The sequence below is a fragment of the Aulonocara sp. 'chitande type north' Nkhata Bay genome, linkage group LG22 (assembly GCF_057382095.1).
Source record: "Aulonocara sp. 'chitande type north' Nkhata Bay isolate Kocher_YH1m ecotype deep benthic linkage group LG22, A_spYH_male_GT1.1, whole genome shotgun sequence".
In the NCBI taxonomy this organism is placed as follows: Eukaryota; Metazoa; Chordata; class Actinopteri; order Cichliformes; family Cichlidae; genus Aulonocara; species Aulonocara sp. 'chitande type north' Nkhata Bay.
Window position 1 is genome coordinate 11,747,943 of NC_141364.1, and position 19,493 is coordinate 11,767,435.

Genomic DNA, 19,493 nt, shown 5'->3' on the forward strand with positions numbered 1-19,493 from the left:
CCTGTGAGGTGGGATGGATTATCTCAATATAGCAGATGTGCCCACTACCACACATTTGGACTGATTTGTGACCACTGTCTGGGAGGGATGGTTATATTGTGTATCTGGAATGAATTTTAGGTCTCTACGTCCATCCCATGGGGAATGGGAGCAAAAACAAAAGTGTTGCGTTTATATTTTTGTTCAGTGTATTTTGCTAGTTAAAATATGAAATGGGTGCAGTGATTTATTGAAGTTTATTGATTGATTGAATAGAAACAGAGTATATCTGGCAAAAACAGAGTTCTAATGAGCTTTGAAGTTAATAGTTGGTATCACTACCTTTATTCTTCAACATGCCAAGATGATCCCACACTGCTTCAACAATGTTGAGGTTAGTGCTTCAGAGTGGCCAGTCCACGACTTCCAGTGTTCCAGTGTGTGTTTCTATACGTCAGCCTTTTTGTCCTGTTTCCCTTCTTTAAGAATTGGTTCTTGACATCCACATTTCCACTTATAACATTCTCGATGAGGCTTTAGTGAACACGAGACAGATCAACTAAAGAGCCTGATGTAACTCTCAGGTTGCGTGCCAGGTCTCTGCTGGATTTTTTTCCTATTTCTTGGGGACATGGCTTTTAGATCTGATGTGGATAGGTCTGTCACTTCTTTTTGTCCTCCATTTGTCCAGTTTTCTCGCATTTTTCAAGGATGCACTATATAGCATGCTGAGATATGTCAAGTTTTCAACTAAAAGTGCTTTGGGAATCACCTTGTTGGTGCAAAAATACTCTCATGCCTGTCAGACTATGTTATCTCTGGCATAGATGTCCCTGATCTCATTTGATGAGATTAACTAAGAGGGGGTAGCATATAAAGATAACACATGCAGTTTAATGACAATGGTTTAAAGGGAAATGCAAGTTTTTCTGTATTGTATCATATTTTTGGAGGAGTAGAGATTGAGTTGAATAGTGATGTGGATGGGCTATAGGGAAAAGGGAGTTAGAAGGTTGGGACAGGTTAAGAGTAAAAGAGTGGGAAGAGTTGTGGAGGTGAAGTTTTAACAAGAGGCACTCGCAATGTAAGATGGAAAGAAAAGAGAAACCTTAAGAGAGTGAGGGACTGCAAGGCTAAGAAAGCATGAAAGTGGACAGAGACGTGAGAAAGAGGCCCAGCTGTGTCTGCATCTACTGTGTGTGTGCGAGTGTGTGTGTTCATAATGTGAATGTTTTCTGGGCTTATGTAACCCTGGGCACCACGTGTGTTTGGAAGCGGGACGCAGCTGTGGTGTGTGACGTGTTTGATGGCACGCACAGTGCAGCAAACCTTCACTTATTCATTACACGCACATGCACACACATACAAGGATGTATGTAAAATTCATGACCTTTAATGGACCTGTGCTTTCAGTGAGAAGAGGATATGAACCAAAAGACACTGAATGCTGACTTAGTGATAGGATGGAGTCCTCTGGTCTGGCTTTTTACAGCCTTCTACTGGATCGTATATTTTATTTTTTAGCTGTTGCGGGGGTTCATTTAGAAGTGGTTTAACTTTAAATGACATGTTTACACAGTTTTTTGTTACCTCTGTCATGTACTGTATAATGCTGAACTTTTGATACACACAGCCTTTCAATAGGCAGCTCACATCACTGCCCCTCATATCAAATCAGACTCGTGTTCCGGGAGAGATAAAACACTTTCCATGGCAAGCCATCTTTATTCACTAAGAGTAAAGGGAGGGTCTGTTTCACACAGCAGATGACACCAGTACATAATGGAAAAAAACGCTAATCTTTCAGACAAAAGGGAATGTTATTCTATTCTTTTTTTTTAATCAAATCCTGAGCTTTACCCCAAATATTTTCCTTCCTATATGAGCAATAATCCCTCCTCCGTCTCAGTCCAATACATCTTCTTAAAATATATTTTCAAACTGTCAAAGTATAATAATAATGCTACATACACTAATATTTCACAACAAGTACCTCAGATTTTCCCTCACCTATTTATGTAAAATGGTTCATATCACATCATATCACATCATTAAAATCAAAATTATTGTTCAAAAATTTATTTAATATGAAGGCAAAAGGTAAAAGTAACCTTCCAACACTGGCGCTTGATTATAATGATATTGTTGGTATAAATGCTTCTATACCCACCATAAAGCCTCTGGACTGTTGTATATCAAATTGCATGACAGTTCATTCAAATTGAGCACGCATTGTATTTTCTTACAAACTGCTCATGAGCGACCTGTGATAACTAATAAATCTAAATAATTATCTTTTTTTTTTCTTTCATAGGTCCCCCATCCCCTCCCAGAGACTTGACCTATACTCTGAAGCAGTCCACGCTGATCTTGGACTGGGCTGCTCCGTCCGACACAGGGGGCAGGGTGGATTTGACCTACAGTGTGGGATGCCGGAAGTGCATCGGGAGGCAGTGTGAGCCATGTGGGGCTAGCGTTGGATTTGTGCCTCAGCAGGTTGGCCTGACAGAAAGAACTGTGACTGTGGTCAATCTTCTTCCCAACACCAATTACACATTTACTGTAGAAGCCTTGAATGGAGTGTCAGAGCTGCTGCCCAACAAGAGGTTCTACACACAAGTCAACGTGTCAACAAGCCTGCCTGGTAAGTTCCATTTCAACCTTCAAAAACAAACACAAACATGTAAATGGAAAACATTTAAATTGCACTTAAACGTGGCACACTCCGAAACCAAAAAACAAACGACAAAGAATGCACCTTTTAAAAGATATTGCATTTGTACTCAGTAGGGACCAACAAGGACACGTCTGACATCAGGCAACATTATGTGTGAAAAATAGATGAACTTTAAATAAACTTGCACTACATGCGTTTCCAGTTTTGAACACTTTTTAACTCCACTTGATTTTGACTGAATTTCTAGTGGTTTTACAAAGTTTATGTCATCATTTCATCTGGTCAGACAAATTCTACTACTTTATTCATATTTTCGACATAAGAAAATCCTCTAAAAAATTATTTTGACCCCTATTTGAAACGTTTGAATGTTTTGCTTGGAAATAACGCATGCATTTTTTATGATATCACCACAATCCGCTTTTACTTCTGCACACAACAAAAAAAGACATACACACAGATCATATTTATGTGCATTTTGTACTCTGTAAAACCCACTGTGACCTTTGCCTACAGCAAAATGCAGATTTACTGACATGGCATTCAGAAGCAATGTGTATTCTGTAGTGATTTGAATTTCTGTGTATTCTTTGAAAAAAGCACAAACTTCAATCATACACCCTTATACTGACAATATGTCTGTTGCTGCAGACAGGGCAGAAATTCTCATTGGTAGGGGAGATCTCATTTTCATCAGCAGAAGTTTTCAGCAGGCCATTAGCCAGAGGCTTGAAAAGCACTTTACCAAGTAGCCTTGTCACCCAGCACCGCAATAGCACTCACTATTTGGAGGAGCTCAAGTGTGAAAAGACCAAAACACACACATACACACACTAAAGATGTACAAGCCTACTTTCTGGCTTGAATGCTGACAAACATTCTTTTGTAAACAAACGTACACATGACTGTGCATGTTATACCGCCGCGCATATCTTTGAAAATGTTTGAGATCTTTGTTTGCGAAAGCTGAAGGAAATATGAATGATGAACATAATGATGCAAATGAAACATAGGTGGAAGATGGAATGAAAGGTGCTGTACAACAAACTATCTGATGGAGAAACAATGAGAGTGAGAATGGCAGAATGTGCTTTTGCCATTAATTGGAAAGTAGCTTAGAGAAATGGGCTGAATGATGAATGCTGTGCAGCATCTGTGAAGGCTGCAGGACTTGCTATGAATTTCCAGGTATTAAGTTCAGGATATATACTGTAAGACTTTATCGTGGGAAAGTGGGTTAAACTTTTGGATAGTTGTTATATTGAAAGTGTGGTTTTTGACTGAGGCATGCATCTAAGAATAAAAAAGAGAGTATATTTAACCTCCTAAGACCCAAACTCTTCCATGGCATGCATTTTTAATTTCTGTATGATATTTGGGCATGTTGGGACCTGATGAATGTAAAAACAATGAATTTTGGGTTTTTTTTTTACCTGATATTTGTTTCTGAGAAAAATGAGATCCACATATGAGGACATTTGTTAAAAAATTTCGATAGAACAGTGGCAGTGTGATGTCCTCGTAAGTGGATATCAGGCCCTTGTAGCTCAAAATTTAGTATTTTGGTCTAGACAACCCAAAATGTGATGTCCACATATGTGGATGCCAGGTCCTAGGAACTTAAGGAGATTTATGTTGAGTGTTTAAAAACAAATGTGTTTCTCAGGATCTTCTTTTTTGGACCAGCTTAAACTTGTATATAACACGAGTGATGGGCTGAAGCACAGTTATGTGTATGAGAACAAAGCACTGACATCACTTACTTGATTTGGGAGCTTGGGAAAAATTTGTATTTAGTGAAGCTTGCATTCTACTGTTTTCTCATTTTCACTTTATAGTTGAACAATGCTTCAGCATTAAGGGTCAGACAAGCTCAGACTCATTCAGAAAAGAAATCTAGCAGACACAGAACAATCTAGACATCACATTTTAGGTTCCCTATAAATCTAAATCCATTGTTCAGTCTGTGTTTACCTGATTTCTCCATCCATGAAGTTGTTACTCTGCTCCTGGAGCCAGTTATCTTGGCAGAAGAGTGGACATTGTAGTCCTAATGTTCCACTCCTGGAAACAGTTTTCTCGGGGCCTGACAGGATTTTAGGGCCTCCCCAACCCGGACGAGATTATATAATCGCATCTTCATGTATTGGGATTAGCTTAGATCAGTGTTTACCAACCGTTGGAGCCACAAAACATATTTCACATTAGAAAAATCACATGGCACACCACCAAACAAAAATGTCACAAAAAGCATATTGATAATTTTTCCCTGCGCACCAGGCACAGTGGAGTTGATTTGGTTTGTCCCAACCACTATTCATGCTAGGGCCTTAATCTGGGTCGGAATTTTCTCTAGGACCCAGGTCAGATTGACTACTTTTTCTTTTCAAATATTTATCTGTTGCTATTACGCGCTGCGTCGTCTCACGGCATGACTATTATGTAATTTCTTCTTCGTCGTCTTCTGTTTTACTGGCAGTTGGCAACCAATTTCATTAGAGCAGGTAGTTGTACTGCCCTCTAGTGGAAGAGAATGTAATTGTTCTGCACCTTACTCACACCAGTCGCTTAGAGCAACCCAACCTTTTTTGCGCCACGGACAGGTTTATAATAATAATCTTCCACTGCACGCCTGATCATTTCTCACGGCACACCTATATGTGCTGTGGCACAGTGGTTGGGCAATACTGGCTTAGAGTTTCCTATCAGTGCCAGAAAACCTCTATAGGTGCCAAGTTGGCAGCTTTATCAGGTCCCTAAACTACCACTGCATTGACATAAGAGTAATTGCTCAAGTACCACCTAGTGGTTTAAATTATTTATTCCCCACAAAGCGGGAGCTCAAAAACCCTATATTTTTCTCATTATTATTGTCACTGAAGTGAAGTCGTTCTCCATGTTCCACCAAATCCTGTGGAAAAATATCTGCACACGTTTGCCAGATGTTGACTTTTCTTACAGGTAACAAGTCTAATTTGAAGAGGTATAGCGGTGAGGCAGCATACTGTCTCTTTGAGTTTGTTTGCTGGAAACATCTGCTCATGTTTTTATCCAGTTATTGCGATGACAGCTGATAAACTTCGCCAATGCCCACATGTGGCTGGAAAAGCAAATCGGTTAGTAAATGAAAATTAAAGAAGTTATAAGCAGCGCAGAGCTGTTGATCCCTCAAATTAAACCACACCCACCAAAAAAATCCCTCAGACAGCTAAAATCTGTGAACGTGACTAGCAAGTGACAACTTGGCCTTCTTCAGCTTCCTGCGTAAAATCCCGAACTCCAGGGTTTGGGATACTCTATCAGAAGTACAAACCTATGGTGAGCATTTTTTTCCTCATTGTCACATTTCTTTAAACCTTTCTCACTTTTATCTCCTCTGTCTGTCTGTCTTGTCAGCAGTTACCATGGCACTGATTTCTGGTTATTACGAGGTATTAAGGTATGAGTTGTGCGGCTAACCGTGTCGTCCAGGAGGATTGGACAAGGGTTAGGAGAGAGTGTTTTGCAGGGGTTTTAGAAGACTTTCTGTGACAGGGAGGATTTCGGCTGACATTTAGTGTGTGGTGTTTAATACTGTCTGTGAGACAGATGGAAGAAAAAAAAAAGTTCAAGTTCAAGTTCAACTTTATTGTCACTTCAACCATATACAGTTTAAAAATACACAGTGAGGCGAAACAACGTTCCTCCAGGAACCAAGGTGCTACAAGACAAGTTAGTGCAAAAAAATAATAATAATAATAATATATAATATATCTAGTAATAATATTGTGCAAAAGAGCATTTACAGGTTGGTGTGTGCGATGGTTTGGTGGTGTAGGTCAGTGTGTTTGCGCTTGTGTTGGTTAGTCAGTCCAGTCTCAATGTTTTGAGGTATTTGAGTTAAGCTGAGTGATAATGTTAGTGTATGAAAGTGTGTGAAATGTGCCACAGAATAATTCCTGCATTTTCTAGGAGAGCTACCCTCCGTTGAAAGTCCTCTGGGAGAGGTTTACCTCAAGGTCAATGAAGGATCTGCTCAGTTTTATCAGATAGAAGCGGAAGTGATCATTAAAATGACGCAATATTAAAACTTGACATACAAAGCCTGCAAACAAATTCAATAATGGTTCACTTGGTCTTATTGTCGCTGCATGATAAGTCCGGTTTTCATTTTGTTGTTCATCTGATTTTTATGTATCTGCGGGATACCGTCTGAAGTTCTGTAAAGCCAGGTCAGCTCCAGAATTGCAAAAAGCATTTCTGTATGGACCTTAGCTTTGTGTCCGCACCTGTGTGTGCACCTCCCCACCGAGACTTTACATATCAAAACTCGCCGACCTTTATAAATACTGCAGTAGGGATTTGGAACAAAGCTAGCACATGTCAGCAGACTCACACTCTGGCCTTTTTTTCTCTCTAGCCACCTCATCATCTCTTTATTACTTTGTTCTTTTTCTTAACCTCCTCCCTTCCTTTGTAAACCGATCTCTTCTTTTTTTACCCTCTATTTCCTCCCTCATTTCCCTCCCCACATCCTTCCCTGCTCTCCCCATAAGCTCACTATTCTTAGATGGTAATTTCTCTCCTACTCACTGCCACTCTTTCCGCTATCTTCTCCTTTTTCATCACCTGTCCTGACATGATCACCACTGCCCTCTTTTCCCCCATCTCTCTTCTTCTCTCTCTTAGGACTATTTTCTCCCACCTTTCCTGATTGCGCCATATTTGTTTTTCGGTGCAGAGTAAGCTTGTTAGCAGTGGGTGGCATTTTTTGACTGGCAGCTGAGGGTGGAGAAAGCCTGACAACTTAAGGGCACAATCTGAACCGAGCTGCTGAGAGAAAGTGCTGCTGGATACTATACCATGTTAACCCGCCGCCCCAGCCGCACATGCAAGATACACCAGGGGCAATTTTCATCTATAAAATGCAAACACAAGCTTCTCTCTCCCTCGCCCGCTTTCATTGGAAAATCAGAATCTTATGCAAATCATTAGAAACAGCAGTTTAGAGACTGTCGGTCTTTAAACCTTACAAAAACCGACATACAAATTGAATTCTTTGAAAATATGCAGTTGAACTGGATGCTTGCACATGCACATCCTCCCATGCAGATGGGGTTTTATCAGGACTCTCCAGGCCACCAGGGGGAAAGGGGAGTTTTGCATGGCGTGTCAAGGATGGATAATAGGGAAAAGGAAGAGTAGGGGATAGAAACTGGAGGGGATGGGACATGAGCTGGGTAAACGGGAGATCAATTTTCCCTAAGGCTCATGGGGCGCCATATCGAGGTGGATTAGGGGTGCATATATAAGCGAAAGAGTGCACCAGACCATGTGTCTATGGCCATACTTTGCTGTGCTTGCATGACATAATTTCTGTACATTGGTCCATGCTTCATTTCTTTTCTTAAAAAAAGATATCTTGCTTCAGAATTGTTCAATATATATGTGTGTGTGTGTGTGTGTGGCCCCCAGTGATACATCCAAAGCCCTTTAGCTAAGGCAGGGAAGAAGACAGGGATGCAGGGTAGCTGTAGAGATGGGGTGGAGGTGCAGGTCAGGGAGGAAGGATTGGCATTTCAATATCCTGAGAGGATTACTGGCCGTGCTTTGAGATGGCTGGTCCCCGCGGAGATACATAGGCCTTAGAGATGGATGCATAAAGGGAGGAGAGGAGAGGGGAATGAATATAGAAGTAGAGGGATAGAGAAGAGAGCGGTGTGGCATTGTGAGGAGAACGCCTGGATGTGGAGAAAAGGGAGCAGGGGTGAAGAGCAAAAGCGAGAAGACTTAAAAGAAGAAACAACGATCTGAAACCATATTTTTAAAGACGTACATATCAAAACTGCTTAATACATTTTTAAAGTTGTGTGTGGACAAGCGTTAGGGTGAGATGGTTTTGAGATAAAAGTTAGGAAGCATGAAAGATGACTTAAAGCAAGTAAAGTAGCACAGGGTGCATAGCAGAAGAATAAAATGTTTAAAACTGAAGGCCACACAAACTGAAAAAAGTGTGATGGAGACCTTGCAATACTTATGAAAGAAGTTCAAATTTGCTGCAATTCCTACACAAAATATCCATAATATATGTATATAAGAAAAACTAATAAAATCATAATATGAGAAAAGGGAGCCCAACCAAATATTGCTTATGGGGGTGCAAGCCAAATATACAGGAGACATAACTTATTACAAAACGACTATTAAATATTGAAATGAAAAGTCACTTAAACTTTCAGATAAATGAAATAAAGTAATGTAATATTTTTCCTTTAAAATTAAAGCAGGGTTGTAGAAGGAAATAGAAAAATGTTTTTAAATGAAGTACAAGAAGGTTACATGCAGTACTTGGGTAATGTACTTATTCACATTGCCTACTATGGCAGAAAGATAAAAAAACGAATGGAAGCTAATTGAGGGTGGGGTTGTCTCTGATTCTCTGAATCAAATGGGTACCTTAAAAAACTATGGTACACATGTTTGCGTTTGAAGACTTGAACTAAAGTTTAAGTCTGAATTAACTTGGGATCAGACTTTTCTTGCATTATAATGGGAGGGGGGTGTTGAATATTGTTTTTTCCATTCACTCAGTGAACGAAAGAGACACTTCAAATACCAAGGTATGAAACATTGTTTCTTTGTCATTTAGTTTCCAATTGCCGTTTTTATTTTTTCACTTTCACACTTCTCAGCCTTCTCCCCCCTTCAGCCCTTTGCATGAAGGCATTTGGATCCTTTCTGCCTCCTTAATTAGAAGTGATGGGAAGGTGAGGCTTCAGCAGGCACCAAATGAATAGAGTCATCAAGCTACTTTTCAGGACTATAGCCCAGCCACTTAAGACGCTTTGTCACCCTGTGATGGGAATTTTAATTGCCTACCTCTTGGCTTATAATTGGAGTCTATGAAGAGGCACTCTCAGTGTTCAGTGTGTGTACTCTGTATGTGGATTTACAGGCTGTTCCTTGTTGTTCAGGGAATTGTAGAGGAATGCGTATGAATGAAAGCAAAGCTCGGAGATAGCTGATGACACGAAGACACAGCGTATTCCTCATAATCATATTATCATGAAGCCTATCTTTGATGCACATCTTTTGTCAAAACCCCTGCCGGGAGAGGGTAGACAGGTGAAAACGCTTAAGGTTGCAAGCAGACTAGAGAGAAAAAGTTCAAACTTCCAAAATGCTTTTCATGTCTCACTTTCTCTAATACTCTGTGACGTCTTTATCGTGCCTCTGTGGAGAGCGTGGCGGCATTTGTGTGTGCGTGCCGTCTGGGTTTCTTGTGGGGTTAGTCGCTGGAGGAGAGGGGAAGGCGGCTGCGTCCTGCTGTGCGAAATAGAGAGAGAGCAAGTTGTGTGGAGATGCAGCTGTCTTTCTGAATGACAGTACACTCCTCTCTGATACAGCGGTAGGTGGGTGACAGACAGTTCAGCTCATCAGACCAACATTGCACGCACACAGACACCTCTTTTCTCATTCGCCGTGCATCTTTTTATACAATTTCATGCATAAAATTCCAGGGGGAGGGGTTACAGTACAGTTTATCCAGCAGAGGTTTAACAATGCGCCAAATGCTTAGTATGTCAATCCATCCCTTAATTTTCAAGACACGGTTTTGTGTTTGTGTGAATGCTTGTTTGGAAGTTTTTTCATGAAGGGGGATAAACAGGATGAAAGAAGGGGAAAAACATCCACAGCCATGATCACTTGATCATAATTAAACTATTAACTTAATAAAAGACTACATTTCAAATGGAAGACTGTGGATGTATTTTTGCAGCTTTTGTCATACATCTTAAAAAGAGCTCATGTTTTACTCTTTATTATAGGTTATATTACTCTTTACATTATAGCTGCTGTCTGTCTCACAGTCCTCAAGTAATATCAGCTCTTAGTCAAGAGCTGCACTTAAGCACACTTTCAAAATATCTGTATTCATTTGTCGATGCAAGTTTGTGTCATCCTAGTTTTTTCTCCCCCGCTGTCCAGTTAAAACTGGCTCCCAGATGAACTACAATTGGAAAATGCTGCTTACAACAACCTTCTATAACAACCTGTAGTACATCATCTGTTATTTTTGCATTTAAGAAGATCCAAAAGATCCAAATATCATCACACTCCAAATCAGATCCTGTCATCAAAGAAGTTAGACTATGCTCGGATTGCTGTGTCATGCTAAAGGATGGAGGCTGTAAAGATGCAGCGTTTGTGTGTGTATACGCACTGCCCCTTTATTCAAGTCTGTCAAGGCAGATAGAGCTTTATTTACCTTCTTAGCCAACCTCCTGCAGCAGTCTTGGGTCAGCCACTCTATCTGTATGTTTGTGTTTTTGCGAGGGTTTGTGCGCGGCCTGTGTTTTTTATTTGGTGGAGGCTTCGGGCAGAGGCTGTCTGGCTTAACAGACATGTCATGATCAGACCATGCCTCAGCCTTTAGGCTAAAGCATGCTGGGCCCGGAGAGTGTTCAGAATCAGTCAGTGTGCAGCTGTCAAAAGCAGTTTAAAGAAGTTGGCCCCAGCCTCTCTCCCCCGGTGAGGGCGTCTCATGCCAGATTTGTACGCTATGCAAAGGCAATGTAAACAGGTTAAGGGTGTTTTCTTTTCCAGATTTGATCACATGTATGTGCAGGAAAAAAAATTCACCAGTTTATTGGTAGCCTATTTTCAGGGCATGGTGTTTTGGCACAGCTGGATTATGTTGATCGAGCCTTTTTGAATATGTCATACAGAAAAGCCTCTGTGTCTCGCTGGCTCTTCTGGTCTGTCTCTCACCCAACCACCTACTGACTGACACATTCAATCAGGCCAGCCCTAAGACTCTCTCCGGTGTTGCGCACACAAATGCTGGTCTCCTACACAGACACAAATTTAGACACAAATCCACACAGCTATCCACCAAGGTGTGTGGATTTGTGTCCTTGCAACGTATAATTTAGTAGCTGAGATGAAAATGTGCTTCATCCAGGTGCCGTCCCTGCACCATTCCTCCCACTCACAGCCAGGTTTGTGTGTCTGTGTGTGTGCGTTACACCTAGACAAGACTCATTCCCTCCAAACACCTCTGCTCCTCTTTTCTTCCTGTACTGATATGAATAAAAAACACTGCAGATAATAGCTGTGTCTGACTGCATCTCCTCACCCTGCTCTGAAGCAGGGTCTTACTATTAATCTTCATCTTTCCTTTTCTCCTGTTCCACACTTGCTCTTCTTCACTCTTATGATGCACTGGGCAGAATAATTGTGTTTGCAATTTGGGATTAGGTGTCCAAGTGGCAAATAAAACAAATTAGGCAGTGATTGGTGAGCCAGGAGACAAGTTGCAGGAGACCAGACATGTAAACATGTTTATTTTTCCTGTAAAGTTGGGCTTTTTAACATACTGGTCTACAGGGACTGATTTGCTTTTGAAGCCAAGCTCAAAAGGCCATTTAAGAAACAGGAGCTTTTGGCACTTATGTGTTGGCTCCATTTTTCCATCCCAGAGAGTGGCGCTTGCTTCCCAGTCCTCTGCTGTCAGGCTCATTGTTGCACTATCCCTTTAACTCCAGGCAGAAGTAAGTGGTGCTATGCCCAGAGGGATCATCACTGTTGCATCCTCTTGACCCTTTTACCAAGCGCATGCGTGACAGATACGGCTCTCTCAATCACTCCTGTCTACAACTTTTACACATTTTCTACCATTGTGCATATCTTTTCATTATAGATTCGCACGCAATCATTCACTGTCTTTAATATGCGTTGACACATGGGGTAGCACAAGTTAGTGAGAAGTAGAACAATCAAATCACCTTCTGAAAATGGATGCCATCTCAGCGGAGGCACAAACCTGGAGGGAACAACAGATTCCCCTAAGAACAAAGACGGAGACATGGCTGTGTTGGGGAAAAGGAGATAAGGAGATGGAGAGACTGCAAGAGAGAATTCCCAGGGAGAGGATCCACAGATGTGAGGAAGAAGTAAAAAGTAAGAATGACTCCGAGATGTTCGGCCCTGTTTGTGCTGTCCCCCCTGGGGAGAGAAGCTCCTCCGCCTGTCTCCTTTGATAACAAAAAGGAGATGCCAGTTGCACCTCAGCTGCCTCCGTACACCTGGATGCAAGAGCCTACAGCAGTGGGTGCCATTTCTTGCCAAAGTCTATTCACACATCTACTTGCCACAGAGAGGACAGAGCTGCCATGTAACCTCCAGAGTCTCTGCAATGAAAGCAGTGGCTCTTGAGTGGATCTGAAGATGAACTTATGAGAACCTGGGTTTTTGTTAAAGCCTTTTCAGTTCTTTAACCCCACACAATTCTAAAAGTAAGTTATCGCTTCCTGCACTTCTGTATTTAACTCATCTAAGGAGCAAAATGCTGAAAGATCATTTGATACAACGTATTAAGTCCATCCTAATAAAAAAGATTTACTTGTGAGAATCATTTAACTGTACATACAATGTAAAACACAGCCTCCTAGGACCTGCCGTCCACATATGTGGACATCACATTTTGGGTTGTCTAGACTAAAATACTAAATTTTGCTCTACAAGTGGCTGATATCCACTTACAAGGACGTTATGCTGCCACTGTTCTATCGAAATTTTAAATGAATGTTCTCATATTTGAATCGCATTTTTATCAGAAACAAAAATCAGGTAAAAAAAATAGCAAAGAGAAATTAAGAATTCATGCAGCGGAAGAGTTCGGGTATTAGGAGATTAACTGCTCTGCTGGTATTTGGCAAATCAGAGACCAAACCAAGAAACAAATCTAAGATACCATGTCCTGTTCCTGTTTATAGTAGTGTAAACATTCAGTATTTTAAATTCAACAGTTTTTGAACTTAAATAATGATACCAGGGTCAGAACCTCCACTTTACATATATTGATTTAAGAGTTTAGTTTCAGCGCCAACATATTTAACATACATGGACTAACAACTGGAGTCTCTGGTGATCCCAAGATCGATTGACCTTAAGAAGCAATCATAAATAAATAAATATTTGCAAACTACATTTCTTTTAAAATCACCATTAGTTATTTCATTAGTCATCTAAAGAAAAACACACATTATTTTTTTAAAAAAATTACAATTACTCTAAATATTTTGTAAAATATAAATCGGTTGTGTTCTTGCCAATTGTATGTGATCCACAAGCACAATCCATGTGATTACTTGTCAGCTTATTTGCTGTTCTTTGACTCTTTTATCACTTAGTTTTCAGTTATTTCAAATAAACATTTGTGGTATTTAGAAGATTAAACCAATCAGAGTCCCTTTGAATTAAATACACAGCCTCCTAGGATGTGTCCAAAACATCTCACCTTGAACGCATCCTAGTCACATGCCCAAACCACCTCAGTCGGTTTCTTTTGATGTGGAGTAGTAGTACTTCTACTCTCAGCCCCTCCCAAATGGCTGAGCTTCTCATTCTGTCTTGAAGGCTGAGCCCAGATGCCCTTGAGGGGAATCTAATTTCTGCCACTTGTATCTGCAATCTCATTTCTTTGGTCACTACTCACAGCTCATAACCATAGGTGAGGGTAGGAATGTAGATCAACCTTGTAAACACGCCCAGCTCTTTCCTCACCACAGTAGACTGGTACAGCATCCCTGTTATGGTACGTGCTGCACCAATCTGTCTGTCAGTCTCCCGCTCCCCTCTCCTGCTTCCACTTGGGGCAGCAATTCGTTCTTGACCCTGAGTGGATACTCCGTCCTTTTCTAGCTGAGAACTATGGCCTCTGATTTGGAGATGTTAGTTCTCATCCCAACTGCTTCATACACCACCAAACCTGACACTCTCCATTCTCTACCCTAAAGCCATGGACTGCATGACAGATATGTGTCCATAATATTTATACGTAGAATTCTGTCACGCACGCTTGTATGTGGCAGGAAGAGCAAATAGTTGCTACCTTCCAGTCTGAATGTTAGTCAAACCAACATCAACAGGTGGAGTTTTCTAGATTCCCCAAGAGGATCACTGCTGCTCACACTGGGGCATGTAGTGTGGCTGTATCAGCTCTCCTTTCCATGTGTTGCATGTCCAGGACATTCACAAGCTCATGATGATCCAGCAACTTTCTAAGAACTTCCAGTATTTAAAGTTCCCTGCTGAGAGTCTTTCTTATTTAAAATGACTGACAGAGAGCCACAACCTGATTTGATATGATAACAAAGTTGTATTAATTGTAGCCTGGTTACTATTTTGTCACAAAATATACCTACTATACTTGTACATGCATCACTTTTATAAAATTCACAGTGTCCCTTTTAGAGTCTACAGACCTATACTTGTGTTAGTGATTGGTATATGTACTGCAAGGCATTCATACAGGACCTTATCAGAAGCCATTTATCTTTGTGATGGGCACCTATGAGCATGTCTGCCGTGCGATTTCTGCTGCAAGATCAGGGACTGGAAATGTCTGGCGTGCACTTCTATTGCATAGCCATCATCTCTTCTATATTGCTTTTGAAAATCATCATGCAGTTGTATATGTTTTTATGTGAGTGTAGTTGTGTAAATGTGTGTCAAAAACACATTTCAAAGAGAAGTCTGCACCGATTTTTTCTTTTAAAACACAAAGCCAAATGCAGTCACTATTCCCTCCCATATGCTCGTGTGTGCTGAGTGTGTGTTGAAGTGGAGAATGGACAGTATTTTCACATCTACTTGCCTTCATAAATGGCTAAATCTTCTAAGCCTGTCAGTAGACACTGAAAAGAAAATCTTCTGAGGCTATAGTTTACTATATTGAGTACACAAAATGCTATCTTGTGCATAATAAATGTGCGCACACATTTTGATTCATTCGTTTTTCACGTTTTGATTAATTTATGCTCTTGTTCTGATTAATTTGTTCCCCCTTTTTAATTAATTAGAGCTCATGTTTTGTTTAATCCTTGCAAATGATAAATGCACAGAGAACCAGCACAACCAGCTTTTTGCCCAGGAGCCAGGTTGCAAGCCGCAGGGAGCAAGGATGAAAGTCCTCTGAAAATATGATGTGACGCTATGTTGGATTTGTCATGTTTTATATTTTTGGAGTCATGCTAAAATCAGCAGTAAAGTGTGTTACTCATTCCTCTACGTGATGCTGAAAGGCAAAAAGCAGCAATTAGTTTTTTCTTATTTCATATTATTACTCAGTGCTTAGTTTATAAATCAGGATGTCCTGGAACACACTGCTTTTCTTCTCAGTGGGTCAGTTGAGAGAAAAAGTCACTGAACTATTCAGGCCATCTAGATCAAGCACACCGGTAGTGCAGTACCATTTTTCTTTTTTTCACCTTTTCCAAAAAAGCTGGGGCTCTTTTTTTCCCTAATCTGATGAACCCATATTTTATTTACAACAGAAAACACGTCAGATGTTTCAACTGAGAAAATGTATCATTCTAAGAAAAATGTTTTCCGTTGGTGAAAGTCTAGACTAGTTTGTGGGAGCATATGTTACTCTAAAACTTGTACACACCTTTCAGCACTGTCAGCACCTTTCCAGACATCCAAGCGGCCAGTGACACAGATACTAACAAATCCCATACTATCAAAGATGCCGGCTTTTGAACTGTGTGCCGATACCAAGGTGAATGTTATTCTTTAGTCCAGAAGATGCACAAATTTCAATTTAATTCACCACAGAACACTTTTGCCTCAGCATATTGTCAATGAGCTTTGGTCCAGAGTAGAAGGTGGTGTGTCTGGATCATATGTACATGTGGTGCCTTCTTTGCATGATTCAACCTGCATTTGTGTGATAGCAGGGTGAACTGTGTTCACAGACAATTATTTCTTGTTCCTGAGCCTCTGAACAGATTCATGTCCGTTTTTAATACATACTATGTACTGAAGATGATTACATTTCAAAGATCTTGACAATTCTACATTGCGGTACATTATTCTGAAATTATTCCACAACTTGTAGACACAGTTTGTTGCAAATTAGTGAATCTCTTCCCATCTTAACTTCTGAGAAACTCTGCCTGTCGCTTGTTACTGACCTGTTGCCAATTAACACATTTAATTGCAAAATTCGACTCCAGCTCTTTCTGTTTAGTACCACTGAATTTTTGAAGCCCACATCCCAACTTTTTTTGAGCCGTCTTGCTGCCATCAAAAATACTAAACAAGCAAAAATGTCTTGGTTTAAACCTTTGATATGTTTTCAGTCTTCTAATGTGAATATAATATGGGTTTGTGAGATTTCCAAACTCAGTACATTCTGTTTTACATTTTAGAGCGTCCTAACTTTTTTTGTATTTATGGTTGTTGTAAAAATATAACCTCAAAATGTGTAAATCTGCTGAAAGTAGAGATGAACCCTACTCTGTTCTCAAAGAAACATTTGGTAGATAGCGGGGCAGAAAAAAAGTAATAGTACAGTCTGCACAACCAATGTGCTAAAGCACTTCAAATACGGGCGAATTTGATGCTAGTTTGTCTGGCGAACAAGTTACAGCGCTTCTTTGCTGAGGTGGAAGCACCACTTTAACCTTTGTATTACTTTTGCATTGTAGTGCACACTTGTTTATTGTGTGTCAGATTGAGCTGTGATGTGATCCACGGTTTGGAGGAAGGGAATAGTCTTATGCATAATTCAGCATAGAAGGAAGGAAAGAATAGCAAACAATAGCCTCCAGAGCAGGCTGACACTGTGTTCTTGCTTTAGTATGTTAAGCTACCTTTCTTCTTGTATTTGAGTGTCAGAGGCTTTGAGAAAGTAGGGACTGTCTGTTCAAGCATTCACTCAAAATAGTTGAGCTCTAATAAGATTAGGATTACGTATTTTAGATTCCTATAAATTTTCCATCTATTTAGGGTGCATGTTTTTAACAGAGGAAATAAATAATAGAGAAAATAGGTGTGAGCCATCTGTATCAAAAATGAAGTAATAGTGTTCATTAGCTCAGCAGTTTTTAAACACATAAACATAGAAGGTAATTATTTTCTGTAATTTAAACACATTAAGCTTAATGATTTTTTTAATGGTAAAAATTAAATTTTGACCTAAATACCTTTTCAAGTGTTACTAACAGTTTTCGCTTTCTTCTTTCCTCCCAATACCTTTACTATTTCCATTTTTGTTTGTCTAGTCCTTTCATTTATCGTGGAGGTAATCCCTTTATTTTCTCCTAACTATACCATCTACATCCTTTATTCTATTTCCCACTTAATTAATGCCCATGCATATTCATTAATCACCGCAAATAATTTCTTTTGCTTATGTCTATTTACATTCGTGTGTCGTGTTCATTAACATCATAACAACTTTTAGAGCGCCTATGGCTTCCACGACTACTCTCCCCCTACTGTGTATGCATCTGTACAATGTGCCGTGTTCACATTATGCAGGAATATCCTTCAGAATACCTTGAGGACTCAAAGTAATGATGATATTTTCAAAAGATCTCTAACTGCTCTTAATATGTATGTCTATTTTTAAAACCTTTGCTCATTCTTAATACTTATTAGAATAAACTGATTACACATATGGCAGCAACTGAAGACATGGTCAAGGTGACCTGCTGAAGTTGAGCATCAGAATGAAGGTGATTTAAGGGACTGTTGTTGCAGGACTGAGCATTTTAGAAAATGCTGATCTGCTGGGTTTTTTCCATAAAACCATCTCTAGAGTTTATGGAGAGTAGCCCGAAAAAGAGAAAATATCCAATAAGCGCCCATTATCTGGGTGAAAATGCCTTGTTGATGTCAGAGGTCGGAGGAGAATGACCAGGGTTCTTTACATTACATCCAGGATATACAGAAGAGTATCTTTAAACCCATGTCTGAACACATCAAACCTTAAAGCAGCAGAAGAGAGAAGAACAAGAAGAAGCTGAGGCTAGGCCAGGAGAAAACACCATGTCACAAAGATCAAATCATTTCCAGCTTGCTTCCCGAAAATGACAATGAGTTCCCGATACTTAAATAGCCTCCACAGTCATCAAATTTCCAGTAGAGCTTTCTGGGATGTGTTGGAAAAGGAGAGTCGGCTGACAAATTTGCATCAAATCTATGTGATGCTGTCATGACCAAAATCTCTGAAGAGTGTTTTCAGCATTTTGTTTAATCCAAACTATGGTTTGAAGAATTAAGGCAGTACTCAAGGCAAAAGATCCTCCTATCATGTTCTAGCAAGGTTTAACTAATACAGTGTTCAGTGAGTATTAATGTCTTGGTGATACTACTATTACTGCTACTGCCTGTCACACCTCCCAGGGTATGGGCCGCCAAAGGTAGATCTCCAGAGATTTCTGTCCTGGGCCGTTCTTAGGTGGGTCCAGGTGTAGCCCATCATTTTTGCTTCTGCCTCGAGGTGTCCTCTCCAGGAGTTTCTTGGGTGGCCTCTCTTTCGCTTGCCTTGGGGGATCCACCTGAGAGCTCGCCTGGTGATGTTGGTTGGCGATGTGCGTAAAGCGTGCCCTACCCAGCACCATCTTCTCTTCCTGATTTCTTCCTCTACTGGGAGTTGACAAGTTATTTCCCATAGTTTGATGTTACTGATTGTGTCTGCCCAGCGAATGTGGAGAATCCTTCTGAGACGGCTGTTGAGGAATGTCTGGATTTATTTGGTGTGTTGGTGATAACTAGTGTTAATATCACTGAATCCAAGTAAATGATTCTTTTGTATTAAAAAGAAAAAAAAATCAATTTTTGAATCCTTTTTTCACACTAATAGTCTCCATATGGCCCGGATTTCCCTCTTTCAGCTTGATTGGGCAAAAATAAAACGCATCTATGATTGCAGTGGCCATTGGCAAACTTGACATCAGCCTATACACACATATGGATATACATCCTTACTTCCAACATGAAACAAAAAGTCACATAGTTATCACGAAGAATGCATTATACCTGTGTTAGCAGCGACATAAAA

General features: G+C 40.2%; 1 protein-coding gene across 2 annotated transcripts in view; it reads left to right on the forward strand.

Annotated features, from left to right (window-relative positions):
- The window catches only part of epha10 (EPH receptor A10), a 164,506-nt gene that overhangs the window by 111,699 nt on the left and 33,314 nt on the right, over positions 1-19,493 (forward strand). For both annotated transcript variants that reach the window (XM_086280947.1, XM_086280946.1), the window contains exon 5: positions 2,294-2,623. In XM_086280947.1, coding sequence (XP_086137073.1) covers positions 2,294-2,623 — 330 coding nt within the window. The remainder of the gene's footprint in view (positions 1-2,293; positions 2,624-19,493) is intronic.